The sequence below is a fragment of the Leuciscus leuciscus genome, assembly GCF_965113295.1.
Source record: "Leuciscus leuciscus genome assembly, chromosome: 4".
NCBI classification, from domain to species: Eukaryota; Metazoa; Chordata; class Actinopteri; order Cypriniformes; family Leuciscidae; genus Leuciscus; species Leuciscus leuciscus.
In genome coordinates this window covers 49,861,849-49,880,963 of record NC_138728.1, presented here as the reverse complement: position 1 = coordinate 49,880,963, position 19,115 = coordinate 49,861,849, and the positions used below count along the sequence as shown (strand labels likewise).

General features: G+C 37.8%; 1 protein-coding gene across 1 annotated transcript; it reads left to right on the top strand.

Annotated features, from left to right (window-relative positions):
* Positions 1 to 4,143: 4,143 nt before the first annotated feature.
* On the top strand, positions 4,144 to 9,824 carry LOC309497280 (kinesin-like protein KIF17; the record flags this gene model as incomplete). Its single annotated transcript, XM_082167507.1, has 10 exons — positions 4,144 to 4,152; positions 6,036 to 6,269; positions 6,519 to 6,665; positions 6,835 to 6,936; positions 7,036 to 7,225; positions 7,313 to 7,750; positions 7,835 to 7,920; positions 8,469 to 8,635; positions 8,966 to 9,045; positions 9,335 to 9,824. The coding sequence occupies 8 exons, from the start codon at positions 4,144 to 4,146 to the stop codon at positions 8,559 to 8,561; spliced, it is 1,299 nt and encodes a 432-aa protein (XP_082023633.1). The 3' UTR covers positions 8,562 to 8,635; positions 8,966 to 9,045; positions 9,335 to 9,824.
* Between the last annotated feature and the right edge of the window lie 9,291 nt (positions 9,825 to 19,115).

Below are 19,115 nucleotides of genomic sequence, written 5' to 3'. Positions count from 1 at the left end.
CGTTTTTTTGGCATTCTTTCGAACTCTGCAGCATCAAATGGGAGTGGGGTGGTATCTATCTTTTCTTGAAGAGGGACAATGTATATTACATTTTTCCCATTGTTTGATGAAGACTTTAGGACTTTAGCAGTGTACCCTTCAGCGCCCTGGGGCAATGGAGTGGTTTTTCTTTGTCCACTGCCCCCTTTGAAAACATAAAACATTTTAGTAGCTCATTCAAATGACCTTTTCTTCCTTTGTATGATGGAATATGATATTATTCAAGATGACATATATTAAAATTTAACACAAACAAACCTTTTGTGCTTAACTGATATATAACTAGATCTAGATACTTAACAGGTCTGGATGTTTTCTGTAACAATGGAGAAAAAACCTCACCTGAAGCCTTTGTAAGCAGCCAACCACCACGCAAATCTCTCATCTTGGGAAATTCTTCCAGCAGCATTCGGCTTATCTGGAATACATTTGCACTGCTGTCATTGTGAAAATATCAGTTCCACCCTCTTTTCAGTCAATTGAAACAACTGTGGCATCAGTAAACATATAATCAATATCATCAATAGCATATAGTCAGGATTTGGTATCTTTACGACCAGTGTTTTTATGTGTTGTATGAGGTGAAATAGTTAAATGATGACTGATGGCAGTTATCAGATAAAGTTAGATGTTGATAGTTTGTCTGTTCTGTACCAGCTGCAATAAAGGTTGTTTGGTTCACCCGCCAATCTACAGGTCACTGCCCTACTATGTACAGTGATATTTGCAACAATCAGACTGATTTCATACACCTCCATAAACCAGGAATGACTGAAAGACTTCCAGTCATTCCTGGTGTACGGAAGATGGTGTACAGTCTAGCTGTTGCAGATATCAATCTACAAAATCAAGACAGCAGTGACAGGCAGAGCAGGGGATAAATCAGACAAGATAAATGACAACTTGTATGGATTAGACAGACTAACAATGAAATCACTTAAAATGTAAACCACAGTTACAAAGTTCTGTGGCATGATCAAAGCAATTGTAAGACATTACAATATACAGATGTCAAAAATTGACAGCCAGTATGGCGACCACAACAGAAATCACATGATTTGAAACAGTAACTGAAAAATGTCCATGTCTTCAGAGTCGATTTTTTTGTTTTTTTTAAGGCTAACCTCTGTGTGATCCACATTTTCAGCCATATTTATGGTCCTCCTTCCAAGACCTGCTTGCAAGAGCACTGCCTCATCCTTTGGGGTTTTGTCTGTGTTCTCAGGTAGCAGGCAGAACTGCAGTTCCATAAACTTTATAGCTGATACACGTGGAGTATCCGCTGACTTTCTTTTTCGTTTCAGGCCTCCAGAATACAAAGATGGGAAACATCTTGGAGGAGGCATAGACAGTTATTAATCAGTGAAAATCTAAATATCAAAGTAACATTTTTTTTAATGAATATAAAACGGTGTTGAGTTGTTGTTGTTGTGTAAAATTGTGTTACATTGTAACTGAGTATTTCTTCTTATTAAGTAACGAATAATTGATGACGGGCCATTGAATTATTACAAAATATTACACTGGAGTTAATTATTCTACTTATACAACAGTTACCACACCTTAAATCATTGTTCAGAATCAGATATTGTATTTCAAGACATTTGTCAGGTTTTTGTCCTTAATACGCTCTTGTGTGTAGGACTCATTTCTTATGCCACTCACTTCATCTCATCCCAAGCCTCCATTGCTTTCTCAATTGTTCATGTTAACTTAAGACATAAATGACTCATTTTACTTGAAAATACATGTAACTTTGACTCATAGGTACTGTATGTGTATTTAACTGTTCAAGCTCAATTAGTTAAGCACTCAGTTCAGTTCTTACACAGTTCTCTTTTGTTTTTTGTTGTTGTTTTTTTTGCTGTTGAAGTCTGTTTGACCTTTGAAATAATTGAAATCATGTGGCGAAGTGATATGAACTGTAATGTGGTCAAGACCTGCCTGGAACTACTTTAGCCGTGCATTTCCCTAAAAATAATTGCACACCTAGAATATTCATCAACCAATCAGATTCAAGATTTCAACAGCTCCATAGTATAAATAAAGATAATTCAGCACAGCACACATTCTATTCTTATTTTACAACAGGGCTGAGTGATTACTGGAATGTTTCCTAAGTTGTGTTAAGTAAGAGTGATCTACTTTTTGACCACAATAATTGTGGTTATTTTTGCCAAAAGCAAAATTTAGTTTTGCTAACAATCACTTACCTTTGCATCTCCTGCTGCGCTGTGGCTGGTCTTACAGGTCTGCTGCTGGTAGGAACAGTAGCAGTAAGCAGAGCAGTGGTGTTTTGATGTGACGGAGGTCTTTCCCTTTCACTTTGTATGCAGTTTAGAAGCAGACGGACTGCTGACTCAATGTTTGTCTTCTGTTAATTTAGAGAAGTCTGGGTTACATTTAATTAGACGTACTTAGAAAATGGAATCATGTACATTTTAGTCTTGACTATATAGACACACGATTTGTCTCTGATGCCTAAACCAACATAACTTTAATTGTCAAGAGTATATAAGATCAAATAACAAAGTAAGGAGGCAGGAAGCGCCTGTTTCTAAGTGGTTAAGCATCTGTTGCAGGTCAGCTGATTTGTGACACTGCAGGGCACATGGGAGTGAACTAACTATTCTTAAACTATGTAAATAATGATTTTATATTTCATGGAACACCAATTTGCAGTACTTTTGGATTTAAAACATGCTTTAAATCGCATTGGCTTTATAGAATGTTAATTAACCTGCTCTGTGACTCACTGCAGCTTCCAATTATGCCTACTGGGCAAATAAAATACCTTTACTTTACTATGGTATTCCTATAAATGTTATCATCCACCAAAAACAAACCAAACCAAAAGAAAGAAAAACATTGTACACATTTGATATGATATGATACTGACCTGCGAAGACCCACTCTGTTCTGTCATTTTTCTATAAGGTAAAGCAGAAGAGAATATAAGGAATACATCGTTTAATGGGAGTATCTTTAATTATGAGACGATTTAATAGCAAACTTAACAGTACAGATACGTTAGGCTAGCATTAGCGTTAGTGTAACTTACATTTCGTGAAACAATAAAGGCTAACCCAACTAAGAAACAATGATGATTACCAACTTAGCCGACCAGAGCACATATTAAAACTACTTAAACAAATGTATAACGGTGAATGATTGCAGGGGGAAGATAAGAAGAAGAAAAAACATACCTTTATTGGTTCCTCACATCGCCACCGCGGGAAGATGGTCACGGTTTTTTTTCCCCCCTTTCTCGGTCGCGCGCCGACGGCTCAAACGAGCTCTTCTGATTGGCCGAAATTCTCTGCTCTCTGAACAGGGCCTGCCGCTGCCTCACAGATGCACAAATCACTTTTGCTCCACATTTCACGGAGTATATGGTGCAAAAGTGAGAGCGCGCGGAACTTGTCATTTAAAGGCGAAAAAACTGCGTTTGAGACTCGTAGCAGCAGATTCAAGCAGTTAGTAATTGGACTGTTAGAAAACTATCCAAGAAAAGTAATGCATTTGTGACCAGATATTCTACAAGTGTGCAACTCTCATTGTATGGATTCACATATTAATTTGCGGGTGTACAAAATTTGTCTGTAACTTCACATTTTTGATACGGGTGTGTGAATGCGTTTTGCACCATATTCACTGCAGCAACTGTAGCAAAAAATGTGAGCGTATGAGTTTCTTCATGTGTGATTCGTAGAATAGAATTTGTGCACCTGCAGTGAAGAATGTGTGAAGGTGTAACTGTTGTGTTGTGTTTGTAGGAGAGGAAAAAAAATCTACAAGTTTACAACTCCTAAAAACATTTTCTCTGTGACTTCAAATTTATTGATACACATGTGTGGGTACGCTCTACAGCTACAAATTCCGCTCTCACATGTGTTCAGTAGTTTTGCACCAAAAATACCTTCATACATTTTCACCATGAGCGAGAAGCCGCCATTACTCATTTAAACGTAAATAATTAATGTGACGCAACATAGATGCGCGAACACACGGAAATTGACGAAACATTCTCGGCCACCGTACGTTCGTTACTAGGTAACCAACAACATCAATAAACAACATCGCGCGCCGCGAAAACACATCGTGATGGAGAAGGTAAGCTAGAACATTTAATATATAGTCCATCGTATACATTATTATTGATGCAGTTAAAAACTCTACAGGGCGGTTTCCCGGACAGGGTTTAAATTAAGACAGGAGTAGGCCTTAACCCTCTGATGGTCTTTATTTATGTCTACACTCGTGTTTTTTGGGGTCTCCAGAGACCCCAGACGATAACATTTAATTTTGTAACAAGATAATAGTTTTTTTTTTTTTACAAATGTAATTTTATTCTGTTTGTTAATGTTTTTACTCAACATTTGTGCAGTTTTTGGAGAATTTATGATATCTTTTAAATTTCCAATAATTTCTATAAATAAATATTTATTTAAATAAGCTTTTTACAAAAAAACAGCATTTGATGTAAAATTCACTTTATAAAAGACCCAGATTTCTAACTTTCATTCATGGGGATAACATGGATCATTTTAAATGGTTTAATGTAACATTTCTGCCCATTTTTTGGAAAATACAGTTTAAAAAAAAATAAAAAATCACTTTAACCACTAGATGGCTATAGAGCTCCACTATTATGCTATTTGACTACCTGAAAGATATCTTTTCACAAGTTGGATTCAGTTGGATTCATATCTAAATATTATAAAATCACAATTATAACAAAAATAAAATATTTTTGTCAAAGTTTAGCATTTTTTTTGTACTGAGTGTGGAGAGCCGTAGAAGGTTTCATACCATTTGGACAAAGGGAAATTTTTTTTTTATTTGAGCAAAAGTCATTTGGGGTCAAAAAGACCTAATCTAGAATAGTTAATCGTGTCTTAAAAAATGGCTTTCTGTAACACAGATTAAGTAACGTTACGGGTTAGTTAACGTTACACCTGGACTATGGAGTCCTGAACTAAAATAAACCAGATTAATTTAAAATCAACTGTGCTAATCTGAATTATATATTTATATTTTTATATATTCATATTTATTAATGCCTATAAAAATAGAATATTTTCAAACATTATAAATGTCTTTACTGTAACTTTTGATCAGTGTAACTCATCCTTGATGAATAAACGTATTGATTTATTTTATTTCTTTCCCCCCCAAAAAAAATTAAAATTCTTACTGACCCCAAACTTTTGAACGGTAGTTTTTAATGTTACAAAAGCTTTAGATTTCAGATAAATGCTGTTCTTTTGAACTTTCTATTCATCAAAGAATTTAGAAAATTTTTCAACATTGATAATAATCATAAATGTGTCTTGAGCATCAAATCATCATATTAGAATGATTTGTGAAGGATCATGTGACACTGAAGACTGGAGTAATGATGCTGAAAATTCAGCTTTGATCACAGGAATAAATGACACTTTACTGTATATTCACATAGACAACAGCTGTTTTAAATTGGAATAATATTTCACAATATTACTGTTTTTGTTTGTATTTTTAATCAAATAAATGCAGCCTTGGTGAGCAGAAGATACTTCTTTTAAAAACATAAAAAATCTTACTGACCCCAAACTTTTGAACGGTAGTTTATATGTGTGTGTGTGTCCAAGTAATACACGTGTCCACTTTGAAACACAATGTTAATCTGAAGTTAAACCTGCCTCCTGGTTGGGCGATTTGGCTTTCAAAAGGGTATGATGTTTGTTGATGTACAGCTAGTAACATGCACACAACACTCCATATCCATGATAAATCATGTCAAATTTATGTTGTTAGATATATAAATATTGGCCTACAATATAACATTATCGCTATGTCACTCCCGCCCATTTCGGGGTCCTAGTCTGGTCGTCTGCGATTGGTTAGTATTTTTAATTACGTTAAAAACTACAATCCGATTGGTTCAGCTACTAGAGCTGTCCCGCGATTTGCCTAAGAAGATTGACAATCAAAACATCTCCATTTCTTTTCAGCAGAAAAACATTGCATCTGAATCCGTGAAAGTTGTGGTCAGATGTCGACCACCGAACGACAGAGAGAAGAAGCTGAATTGTAAAACGGTCATTTCCACTGACAGCAATCAATGTTTAATTGAGAAACCTGGAGCCGCGAACGAGCCACCCAGAAAATTCACCTTTGACGGGGCATATGATATGAACGATTCCACTGAGAAGATCTACAACGATGTTGTACATCCTCTGGTGGAGGTAAAATTAATTTTTGTGTGTGTGTGATTGGTGGTCAGTGTGACAGCTAGATCTTGTAGGGATAGATAGATCTATCTATATAGATCTATCTTTATAGATGTATCTATCTAGATAGATCTATAGATCTATCTATCTATGTATCATCTGTCTGTCTGTCTATCTATCGTCTATCTATCTTGTCTGTCTGTCTGTCTGTGTTTTTGCATTATGTACTAATCAGTGTGAAATATATCGTTATTTTATTAACAGGGTGTTATTCATGGCTACAATGGGACAATTTTAGGTTATGGACAAACAGGGGGTGGCAAGTCGTTCACTATGGAAGGTGTTCTAGATCCACCTTCCCAGAGAGGAATAATTCCTAGAGCTTTTAAGCATATCTTTGAGGCAATCCAGGTAACCGATTTGCATATCATGTGATTTTATATAGATAGGATGCCATCATAGTATTATAAATACACTAACATTCAAAAGTTTGTGGTCAGTAAAATGTTTAGAGCCGAAATGCTATATATTCATTGTGCTAAAGTTTTTAAGTAACATTTAACCTGAACTTTCTATTAAGTGTGCAGAGAACACAACATCCCTTATACAGGTCTCTCTCGCGGAAATATACATGGACGAAATCAGAGATCTTTTGGCAAAAGACCCCAAACAGAAGATGAATGTATGTCTCTCTACTGATCATACAAAGTGTATATTGTATTGTACACCATTGTATATTAGCTAAAATGGGCTTAATGTCTCAATGCTGTGTGTGTTTTAGCTGAAGAAGAATCCTGAGGGTGGTGTGCATGTACAGAATCTCTCTATGCACAAGGTGTACAGCGTTGAGGAATGTGAGAGGATCATGTATCAGGGCTTGAAGAATCGCTCTGTGGGATCCACACTCATGAACAAAGATTCATCTCGTTCACACTCAATATTTACCATTCACATGGATACCTGCAACAAAGGTTTGTGTCTCAGTCACACATTTCTACTGAGCTCTGCATGAATAAATCTATATGCAACATCTCTTTAATTTTCATATGTAATTTTAGATTCAGCAGGTAAAGAACATAAACGTGCCGGAAAGCTCAATATCGTGGACCTTGCAGGGACTGAACGACAGTTGAAAACCGGTGCTACTGGAAATCGCTTTCAAGAAGCCACCAGGATCAACACGTCTCTTTTAGCCCTTGGCAATGTTATATCTGCATTGGTAGAGGGTCGTTTCAAGCACATCCCGTTTCGTGATTCCAAGCTCACTCACTTGCTTCAAGACTCTCTGGGCGGAAACGCACGCACCCTCCTGATAGCCTGTCTCTCACCTGCCGAAAACAATTACAAAGAGAGCATCAGTACGCTACTCTTCGCCAACCGCTTCAAGAGAATGAAAAACCGCCCAGTCATCAACGTGGGCCCAAAAGATGCCCTCCTACGTGGGAATCAAGAGGAAATAAAGAAGTTGCCGCAGCTGGCGTCTTCCAACCTCAGTTGTAAGAAACACAACATTTGTGTAAATTTGAAGCTCTTTCAATAGTGAAAGAGCGCAATTTCGACTTATTTTTGTCTTTTAACAGCACTTTTGGCTGGTCAGAATTCAGAAGATCCTCCAGCTGTTCTGCGACCCCAGAGCAACACATCAGAGGGAGACAATATAAAAGAGGTGTGTACTGATATGAAGTCAATGGAAGAGTTTTAAAGTTGTTGTTTCTGCACAAGGATGAGGCCAGAAGATCGTGAAGAATTTTTGAGGAAACTTTCTATTTTAATGTGTTGATTTTAATTTTTTTTTATTGTCAATAGAAATACTTAAGCATCCATTATTTGCAATTTTTTTCCTGTGTATAGCATAGTATGGCGCACACTGTTACAAAAATATACAAAACAAATAAATATACACACAATACAGAATGTATACTATATAAATATACAAATATACACACAGTATTTATGCAGTACAATATACACAGAAGTAGAGTTCTGTATATATAAATATACAGAACTATATATATATATATATATATTCTAAATGTACAGGACTAAATATTGTGTTTTGAAATAGTAAATGTATAGGATCTATGATCTACAATTTTAAAAAATGCATATAAAAAGCTTATTGTTTTTGTCTTAACTTCTAGATTATATTTCTAGTTTTGCTATTGAGAAGAAACTTTAGAACCAATCTCAAATGTCCAACCATATGTTCTTCAGGCAGAGTCTGACCATCTGGCCCTCATCGCGTGTCTAAAGCTGGAAAACCAGCTGCTTCGAGGAATGTTGGACTGCTGGATGTCCCTGTCGTGAACGGTCTGAACCTAGACTGGCTGTGGAGGGAAGCAGTGTGGGATAAAGAAGAAGGGACCTGGAGACTGCCAGAGGTTGTGGTGCAGAAAACCAGTGCTGGTGAAGTGCTGGAAAGAAAAAGGCTGCAGTGTGATATTCCTGAAAATCTTGATGATCTTTGTACAATTGATTTTAAAAAATTATATACTATACTTTTATATACTAGTTTTCTAATGGGGTTGTAGAAGATTAAAAAAAGAGCTTGTTCTGCACCAAAATTGATTCAAAACAAATCATTAGTCACCAGTAACTCAGAATCTACAAACTAAATCTATATTTTTTAACAATAATAATGAATCATGGAGAACAGGCTTTTAAATTGTGCATCTATGTATGTATGTATTCTCTCTCTTCTTGCTCTGCAGTGCCTCCTTCAGGTGTCATTGCCCCTGGCAGACTCTCAGCAGGCAGGAATTCAGCCTCAGACCTTGCCAAACCTTTTGAGGTATTCAGACAGTGAATTATCAATTGAACCAGCTATACGAGTACTACATTCATGAACCACGTTCAATGTTTGTGGGTTAAAAAGTGGTCTTAACCCACATAACAAAATGACAAAATATGTTTGAAATGTTCTTAATCTTAACCCAGGGTTAAAAGCAGACTGGGTTTAAAAAATATGTTAACCCTGAGTTAAGTGTAGTGTGAAAAGTGTTTCATATCCCTAGAACCTTACTTATGAATATGAAAAACATCCATAGCTTTGACTCATGTCCAACTGACTCTCTTTTTAGCAAGAAGTGGAGGAGGATCGCTACAAGCATGGTTCGAATTACGTGGGAGCCAGTGGGAGCTGTATGGAGCTAGAAGAGTCTCAATTAAGATAAATGCACACACTACATTCACATATGCACACACAGGATACACAAATGCGCACAAAATTCAGAAATGCACACACAAAATTTTAAAAGCACAGAAGATTCACAAATGCATACAAAATTCAGAAATGTACACAAAATTCAAAAATACACACACAAGACTGAGTGGCCTCCAACGCTATGCGCTAATTCAAAGGTCCCAGGTGTTTCAGAATCCGGTAAGGATTCGACAGTGATCGACAGTGTCAAATGCAGCACTGAGGTCGAGTAGTACCAGCACTGATAATTTGCCTGTATCAGTATTTAAGCGAATATCGTTTATTATCTTTATGAGCGCTGTCTCTGTGCTGTGGTGCGGTCGGAAACCAGATTGAAAATTGTCAAAGTATCCATTCGAGCTTAAGAATTTGTTCAACTGATTTAAGACAACTTTTTCAATGATCTTGCCTATGAAAGGAAGATTTGAGATCGGTCTATAGTTGCTTAATATGCTCTTTTTCAGGAGGGGCTTGACAACTGCAGTTTTCAGGGAGTTTGGAAAACTCCCAGAGAGAAGTGAGGCACTTACCACTTCTAAAAGATCTGCTTCTAAACTGTTTAACACACTTTTGAAAAAAGATGTGGGAAGTGTGTCAAGGGCGCATGTTGATGTTTTAAGGTGCTGTACGGTTTCTTCCAAAATTTTGCCATCAATTTCTTTGAAATCAGACATAGTAACTACTAGGGATGTCCCGATACCACTTTTTCACTTCCGATACGATACCGATGCCACAGCTTTGGCTATTTGCTGATACCGATATCAATCCGATATTTTTATTTTATTCTTGAACTAATACTACTAATAATAAAATATATGGAAGCACTTTGCTCAATTAGCCACATCTCACTCAAATGGAGAACAAATACTTCTCCAGTATATAGTCCACAACAACAGCTGATAATGAAAGACTGCCACACTTTATTCAAAAGACCTTGAGATATGTTTGGTAACCTGAATGAATTTAAAATTAATTTGCTATATTTTAGATCAATATATTTGTTTCCTTAAAATTTTTATTAACTTTAACTTTATTCTAATCTGAATTATAAATCATTTATTTCTGTATAAAATAATACTACTTTTAAAAACACATTTGATTTTCTTTTTTAATCAATGTAAATTAAAAATAAACAGATTACTGCTCTGTTTTAGGACAAGAAATGAAAACCAATGCAATATGATGAATGTCCAAAAGATGAGATCATTTTTGCTTTTAAACAGCGTGTGTGTGTCTGTGTGTGTGTGATTTTGGTTGAGTGACAGTTACAGTTTGACAAGAGTTTACAGTTTGACAAAAGCACAATGTTGTGTTTTACACAAATATAAGTAGGCTAAACACTTTTTGCAGTTTTAATGATGTCCTGTATGAAAATGACGGAGTATGTTTTTATGTTTCCACTGTTCGATGGCGCCCGTGCCTCTCTCTCTCTGACACACACACACACACACACATTCCAGCATTGCAATCTTGACATCGCAGCCTGTTCATTTTGCTGCATTCACACCAAACGCGAATAGAGCGTCAAATTCGCGTCTAGTTCGATGATTGAACAGTTTGAATCCATTCGCGCGTCCAAAGCGAATAGGACGCGCCGCGCGCGTATAATGATAAAGCGAGCATTTGAAGCGATATAGACGCGCGTTCAGAGCTAAGGCAGGGCTACAGATTAGGTGTCCCTAAAGAACCCGCATATGTCTATACGCGAGTTTATTTTTATACCGTGTATTCTATGTGTAAATCCATGCACCCCTAATAGGTATTGGATCATAGGTATCGGATCATTTTTTTTCTCCCCTCCGATATCCGATCTAGCGTTTTGGGCCAGCGTTTTGAAGTTGACAACTTCAATCTTTTCTGGAGTCAGAGACAACTGTTTCATCGGGATGGCCATCACCCAAACAAACTTAGTTCAAGAGTGTTAAAGGACAATATCTACTTCTCCCTCAATCATCCTTCTGCAGTGTGTGCCAATCTGAACGGCACACACACACCTGGACACAGTATGAATGACCACGGGACTTCACTTCAGCAGCAAAATGGACATGCGGTTGACATATCACACAAGGACAATGATAACACCACTCCGCCACAACAACCTCTGCTCACGGACACAATCTCAGCTGAGCCCTGCCCACAGAGCTCACCACAGACAGACACATTAGAACTGCTCCAAGATTCAGCACCCAAGGACGACTTCGTTTTTCGGTTCGGTTTGAATATCGTTATACCCCTACCTGCCACTGAAGCTAGATCTGTGTCTGTCAAGAAGAGATGCTTAAATGAGAACACTAGTGTACTATTTATGAAGGCAAAAGTGTGTTAAACATACCAAGCTTAACACCAAGCATATCTGCAGACTCTGTTGATTTTCTCCTTGATTCTTTTAACTCAAAAGTTAAAAATGTAATTGATGATATTGCTCCTGTTAAAGTCAGGAAGAAGACCTTTTATTAACGTTGAACATATTGAGCAAAAGAAAAATTAGTGCCCCGTTTATCGGAACGAAACTGAACGATACAGCTCACGTACAGCGGCCTATAAATAATGTGCACGCGAGTTTTATTTATTTTTATACCGTGTATTCTCTGTGTAAATCCATGCACCAAACGTACGTTCAGTACGAATACATGTACCGTTTGCACTGCTGTTGAGTTTCTCCAAGGTGCTTTTTGTCTGCCACTCTTCTTCCTGACTTTAACAGGAGCAATACCATCAATTACACTTTTAACTTTTGAGTTAAAAGAATCAAGGAGAAAATCAACAGAGTCTGCAGATATGCTTGGTGTTAAGCTTGGTATGTTTAACACACTTTTGCCTTCATAAATAGTACACTAGTGTTCTCATTTAAGCATCTCTTCTTGACAGACACAGATCTAGCTTCAGTGGCAGGTAGGGGTATAACGATATTCAAACCGAACCGAAAAACGAAGTCGTCCTTGGGTGCTGAATCTTGGAGCAGTTCTAATGTGTCTGTCTGTGGTGAGCTCTGTGGGCAGGGCTCAGCTGAGATTGTGTCCGTGAGCAGAGGTTGTTGTGGCGGAGTGGTGTTATCATTGTCCTTGTGTGATATGTCAACCGCATGTCCATTTTGCTGCTGAAGTGAAGTCCCGTGGTCATTCATACTGTGTCCAGGTGTGTGTGTGCCGTTCAGATTGGCACACACTGCAGAAGGATGATTGAGGGAGAAGTAGATATTGTCCTTTAACACTCTTGAACTAAGTTTGTTTGGGTGATGGCCATCCCGATGAAACAGTTGTCTCTGACTCCAGAAAAGATTGAAGTTGTCAATGAAGTTCACTCCTTTTATATTGCAGGTTTTTTGCAGCCATGTATTAAGTAGGGATGTCCCGATCCGATCCACGGCATCGGTATCGTGCCGATACTGGCCCAAAACGCTAGATCGGATATCGGAGGGGAGAAAAAAAAAGATCCGATAACTATGATCCAATACCTATTAGGGGTGCATGGATTTACACATAGAATACACGGTATAAAAATAAATAAAACTCGCGTATAGACATATGCGGGTTCTTTAGGGACACCTAATCTGTAGCCCTGCCTTAGCTATATCGCTTCAAATGCTCGCTTTATCATTATACGCGCGCGGCGCGTCCTATTCGCTTTGGACGCGCGAATGGATTCAAACTGTTCAATCATCGAACTAGACGCGAATTTGACGCTCTATTCGCGTTTGGTGTGAATGCAGCAAAATGAACAGGCTGCGATGTCAAGATTGCAATGCTGGAATGTGTGTGTGTGTGTGTGTGTGTCAGAGAGAGAGAGGCACGGGCGCCATCGAACAGTGGAAACATAAAAACATACTCCGTCATTTTCATACAGGACATCATTAAAACTGCAAAAAGTGTTTAGCCTACTTATATTTGTGTAAAACACAACATTGTGCTTTTGTCAAACTGTAAACTCTTGTCAAACTGTAACTGTCACTCAACCAAAATCACACAGACACACACACACGCTGTTTAAAAGCAAAAATGATCTCATCTTTTGGACATTCATCATATTGCATTGGTTTTCATTTCTTGTCCTAAAACAGAGCACTAATCTGTTTATTTTTAATTTACACATTCTACATTGATTAAAAAAGAAAATCAAATGTGTTTTTAAAAGTAGTATTATTTTATACAGAAATAAATTATTTATAATTCAGATTAGAATAAAGTTAAAGTTAATTAAAATTTTAAGAATAAAATAAAAATATCGGATTGATATCGGTATCGGCAAATAGCCAAAGCTGCGGCATCGGTATCGTATCGGAAGTGAAAAAGTGGTATCGGGACATCCCTAGTAGTTACTATGTCTGATTTCAAAGAAATTGATGGCAAAATTTTGGAAGAAACCGTACAGCACCTTAAAACATCAACATGCGCCCTTGACACACTTCCCACATCTTTTTTCAAAAGTGTGTTAAACAGTTTAGAAGCAGATCTTTTAGAAGTGGTAAGTGCCTCACTTCTCTCTGGGAGTTTTCCAAACTCCCTGAAAACTGCAGTTGTCAAGCCCCTCCTGAAAAAGAGCAATCTGGATAAGACCATATTAAGCAACTATAGACCGATCTCAAATCTTCCTTTCATAGGCAAGATCATTGAAAAAGTTGTCTTAAATCAGCTGAACAAATTCGAATGGATACTTTGACAATTTTCAATCTGGTTTCCGACCGCACCACAGCACAGAGACAGCGCTCATAAAGATAATAAACGATATTCGCTTAAAGGGATAGTTCACTTTGAAATTAATTTTTGGTATGTTTTAGCTTACCTCAAGGGCATCCAAGATGTAGGTGTCTTTTTTTCCGCAGTAGTTTCAATTTTGATATTTTTAGGTCAAACTGTTCTTGTCTGTCAGTCATATAATGCAGGTCTATGGTCATTATCTCAAAGAGCATGTAAGTACACATTGATGGCCTAAGACACGAAACGAGCGGTTTGTGTGAGAAAACGAACAGTATTTATATCGTTTTTACCTCTTATACGCTGCCATGTCGAAGTGATCTGATCTGACGTGTACGCAGACTGGTGCATAGATATATACACACTAGATGTCGCCTTGTCTACGGCAGTTCATTGGAACGAATGTCTTTAAGGCGACATCTAGTGTATATATCTATGCACCAGTCTGCGTACACGTCAGATCAGATCACTCGGACATGGCTGTGTATAAGTGTTAAAAACGATATAAATACTGTTCGTTTTCTCACACAAACCACTCGTTTCGTGTCTTAGGCCATCAATGTGTACTTACGATGGGGAATTGTTTAATTTGGACGACGGGGAATTGTTTTAATTTGGACTCTGTGCATGCTCTTTGAGATAATGACCATAGACCTGCATTATATGACTGACAGACAAGAACGGTTTGACCTAAAAATATCAAAATTGAAACTACTGCGGAAAAAAAGACACCTACATCTTGGATGCCCTTGAGGTAAGCTAAAACATACCAAAAATTAATTTCAAAGTGAACTATCCCTTTAAGCGAATATCGTTTATTATCTTTATGAGCGCTGTCTCTGTGCTGTGGTGCGGTCGGAAACCAGATTGAAAATTGTCAAAGTATCCATTCGAATTTGTTCAGCTGATTTAAGACAACTTTTTCAATGATCTTGCCTATGAAAGGAAGATTTGAGATCGGTCTATAGTTGCTTAATATGGTCTTATCCAGATTGCTCTTTTTCAGGAGGGGCTTGACAACTGCAGTTTTCAGGGAGTTTGGAAAACTCCCAGAGAGAAGTGAGGCACTTACCACTTCTAAAAGATCTGCTTCTAAACTGTTTAACACACTTTTGAAAAAAGATGTGGGAAGTGTGTCAAGGGCGCATGTTGATGTTTTAAGGTGCTGTACGGTTTCTTCCAAAATTTTGCCATCAATTTCTTTGAAATCAGACATAGTAACTACTAGGGATGTCCCGATACCACTTTTTCACTTCCGATACGATACCGATGCCGCAGCTTTGGCTATTTGCCGATACCGATATCAATCCGATATTTTTATTTTATTCTTAAAATTTTAATTAACTTTAACTTTATTCTAATCTGAATTATAAATAATTTATTTCTGTATAAAATAATACTACTTTTAAAAACACATTTGATTTTCTTTTTTAATCAATGTAGAATGTGTAAATTAAAAATAAACAGATTAGTGCTCTGTTTTAGGACAAGAAATGAAAACCAATGCAATATGATGAATGTCCAAAAGATGAGATCATTTTTGCTTTTAAACAGCGTGTGTGTGTGTCTGTGTGATTTTGGTTGAGTGACAGTTACAGTTTGACAAGAGTTTACAGTTTGACAAAAGCACAATGTTGTGTTTTACACAAATATAAGTAGGCTAAACACTTTTTGCAGTTTTAATGATGTCCTGTATGAAAATGACGGAGTATGTTTTTATGTTTCCACTGTTCGATGGCGCCCGTGCCTCTCTCTCTCTGACACACACACACACACACACACACACACATTCCAGCATTGCAATCTTGACATCGCAGCCTGTTCATTTTGCTGCATTCACACCAAACGCGAATAGAGCGTCAAATTCGCGTCTAGTTCGATGATTGAACAGTTTGAATCCATTCGCGCGTCCAAAGCGAATAGGACGCGCCGCGCGCGTATAATGATAAAGCGAGCATTTGAAGCGATATAGCTAAGGCAGGGCTACAGATTAGGTGTCCCTAAAGAACCCGCATATGTCTATACGCGAGTTTTATTTATTTTTATACCGTGTATTCTATGTGTAAATCCATGCACCCCTAATAGGTATTGGATCATAGGTATCGGATCTTTTTTTTTCTCCCCTCCGATATCCGATCTAGCGTTTTGGGCCAGTATCGGCACGATACCGATGCCGTGGATCGGATCGGGACATCCCTACTTAATACATGGCTGCAAAAAACCTGCAATATAAAAGGAGTGAACTTCATTGACAACTTCAATCTTTTCTGGAGTCAGAGACAACTGTTTCATCGGGATGGCCATCACCCAAACAAACTTAGTTCAAGAGTGTTAAAGGACAATATCTACTTCTCCCTCAATCATCCTTCTGCAGTGTGTGCCAATCTGAACGGCACACACACACCTGGACACAGTATGAATGACCACGGGACTTCACTTCAGCAGCAAAATGGACATGCGGTTGACATATCACACAAGGACAATGATAACACCACTCCGCCACAACAACCTCTGCTCACGGACACAATCTCAGCTGAGCCCTGCCCACAGAGCTCACCACAGACAGACACATTAGAACTGCTCCAAGATTCAGCACCCAAGGACGACTTCGTTTTTCGGTTCGGTTTGAATATCGTTATACCCCTACCTGCCACTGAAGCTAGATCTGTGTCTGTCAAGAAGAGATGCTTAAATGAGAACACTAGTGTACTATTTATGAAGGCAAAAGTGTGTTAAACATACCAAGCTTAACACCAAGCATATCTGCAGACTCTGTTGATTTTCTCCTTGATTCTTTTAACTCAAAAGTTAAAAGTGTAATTGATGGTATTGCTCCTGTTAAAGTCAGGAAGAAGAGTGGCAGACAAAAAGCACCTTGGAGAAACTCAACAGCAGTGCAAACGGTACATGTATTCGTACTGAACGTACGTTTGGTGCATGGATTTACACAGAGAATACACGGTATAAAAATAAATAAAACTCGCGTGCACATTATTTATAGGCCGCTGTACGTGAGCTGTATCGTTCAGTTTCGTTCCGATAAACGGGGCACTCATTTTTCTTTTGCTCAATATGTTCAACGTTAATAAAAGGTCTTCTTCCTGACTTTAACAGGAGCAATATCATCAATTACATTTTTAACTTTTGAGTTAAAAGAATCAAGGAGAAAATCAACAGAGTCTGCAGATATGCTTGGTGTTAAGCTTGGTATGTTTAACACACTTTTGCCTTCATAAATAGTACACTAGTGTTCTCATTTAAGCATCTCTTCTTGACAGACACAGATCTAGCTTCAGTGGCAGGTAGGGGTATAACGATATTCAAACCGAACCGAAAAACGAAGTCGTCCTTGGGTGCTGAATCTTGGAGCAGTTCTAATGTGTCTGTCTGTGGTGAGCTCTGTGGGCAGGGCTCAGCTGAGATTGTGTCCGTGAGCAGAGGTTGTTGTGGCGGAGTGGTGTTATCATTGTCCTTGTGTGATATGTCAACCGCATGTCCATTTTGCTGCTGAAGTGAAGTCCCGTGGTCATTCATACTGTGTCCAGGTGTGTGTGTGCCGTTCAGATTGGCACACACTGCAGAAGGATGATTGAGGGAGAAGTAGATATTGTCCTTTAACACTCTTGAACTAAGTTTGTTTGGGTGATGGCCATCCCGATGAAACAGTTGTCTCTGACTCCAGAAAAGATTGAAGTTGTCAACTTCAAAACGCTGGCCCAAAACGCTAGATCGGATATCGGAGGGGAGAAAAAAAATGATCCGATACCTATGATCCAATACCTATTAGGGGTGCATGGATTTACACATAGAATACACGGTATAAAAATAAACTCGCGTATAGACATATGCGGGTTCTTTAGGGACACCTAATCTGTAGCCCTGCCTTAGCTCTGAACGCGCGTCTATATCGCTTCAAATGCTCGCTTTATCATTATACGCGCGCGGCGCGTCCTATTCGCTTTGGACGCGCGAATGGATTCAAACTGTTCAATCATCGAACTAGACGCGAATTTGACGCTCTATTCGCGTTTGGTGTGAATGCAGCAAAATGAACAGGCTGCGATGTCAAGATTGCAATGCTGGAATGTGTGTGTGTGTGTCAGAGAGAGAGAGGCACGGGCGCCATCGAACAGTGGAAACATAAAAACATACTCCGTCATTTTCATACAGGACATCATTAAAACTGCAAAAAGTGTTTAGCCTATTTATATTTGTGTAAAACACAACATTGTGCTTTTGTCAAACTGTAAACTCTTGTCAAACTGTAACTGTCACCCAACCAAAATCACACACACACAGACACACACACACGCTGTTTAAAAGCAAAAATGATCTCATCTTTTGGACATTCATCATATTGCATTGGTTTTCATTTCTTGTCCTAAAACAGAGCACTAATCTGTTTATTTTTAATTTACACATTCTACATTGATTAAAAAAGAAAATCAAATGTGTTTTTAAAAGTAGTATTATTTTATACAGAAATAAATGATTTATAATTCAGATTAGAATAAAGTTAAAGTTAATAAAAATTTGAAGGAAACAAATATATTGATCTAAAATATAGCAAATTAATTTTAAATTCATTCAGGTTACCAAACATATCTCAAGGTCTTTTGAATAAAGTGTGGCAGTCTTTCATTATCAGCTGTTGTTGTGGACTATATACTGGAGAAGTATTTGTTCTCCATTTGAGTGAGATGTTTTTATGTGGCTAATTGAGCAAAGTGCTTCCATATATTTTATTATTAGTAGTATTAGTTCAAGAATAAAATAAAAATATCGGATTGATATCGGTATCGGCAAATAGCCAAAGCTGCGGCATCGGTATCGTATCGGAAGTGAAAAAGTGGTATCGGGACATCCCTAGTATTAAGCCCAAGCAACCGTGAAAACCTGTTTGTTCCTCTTGCTGGGAGTGGTCCACTGATGAATGTTTGAACTTTCAGTCTTTTAAGTGTTTCAAAA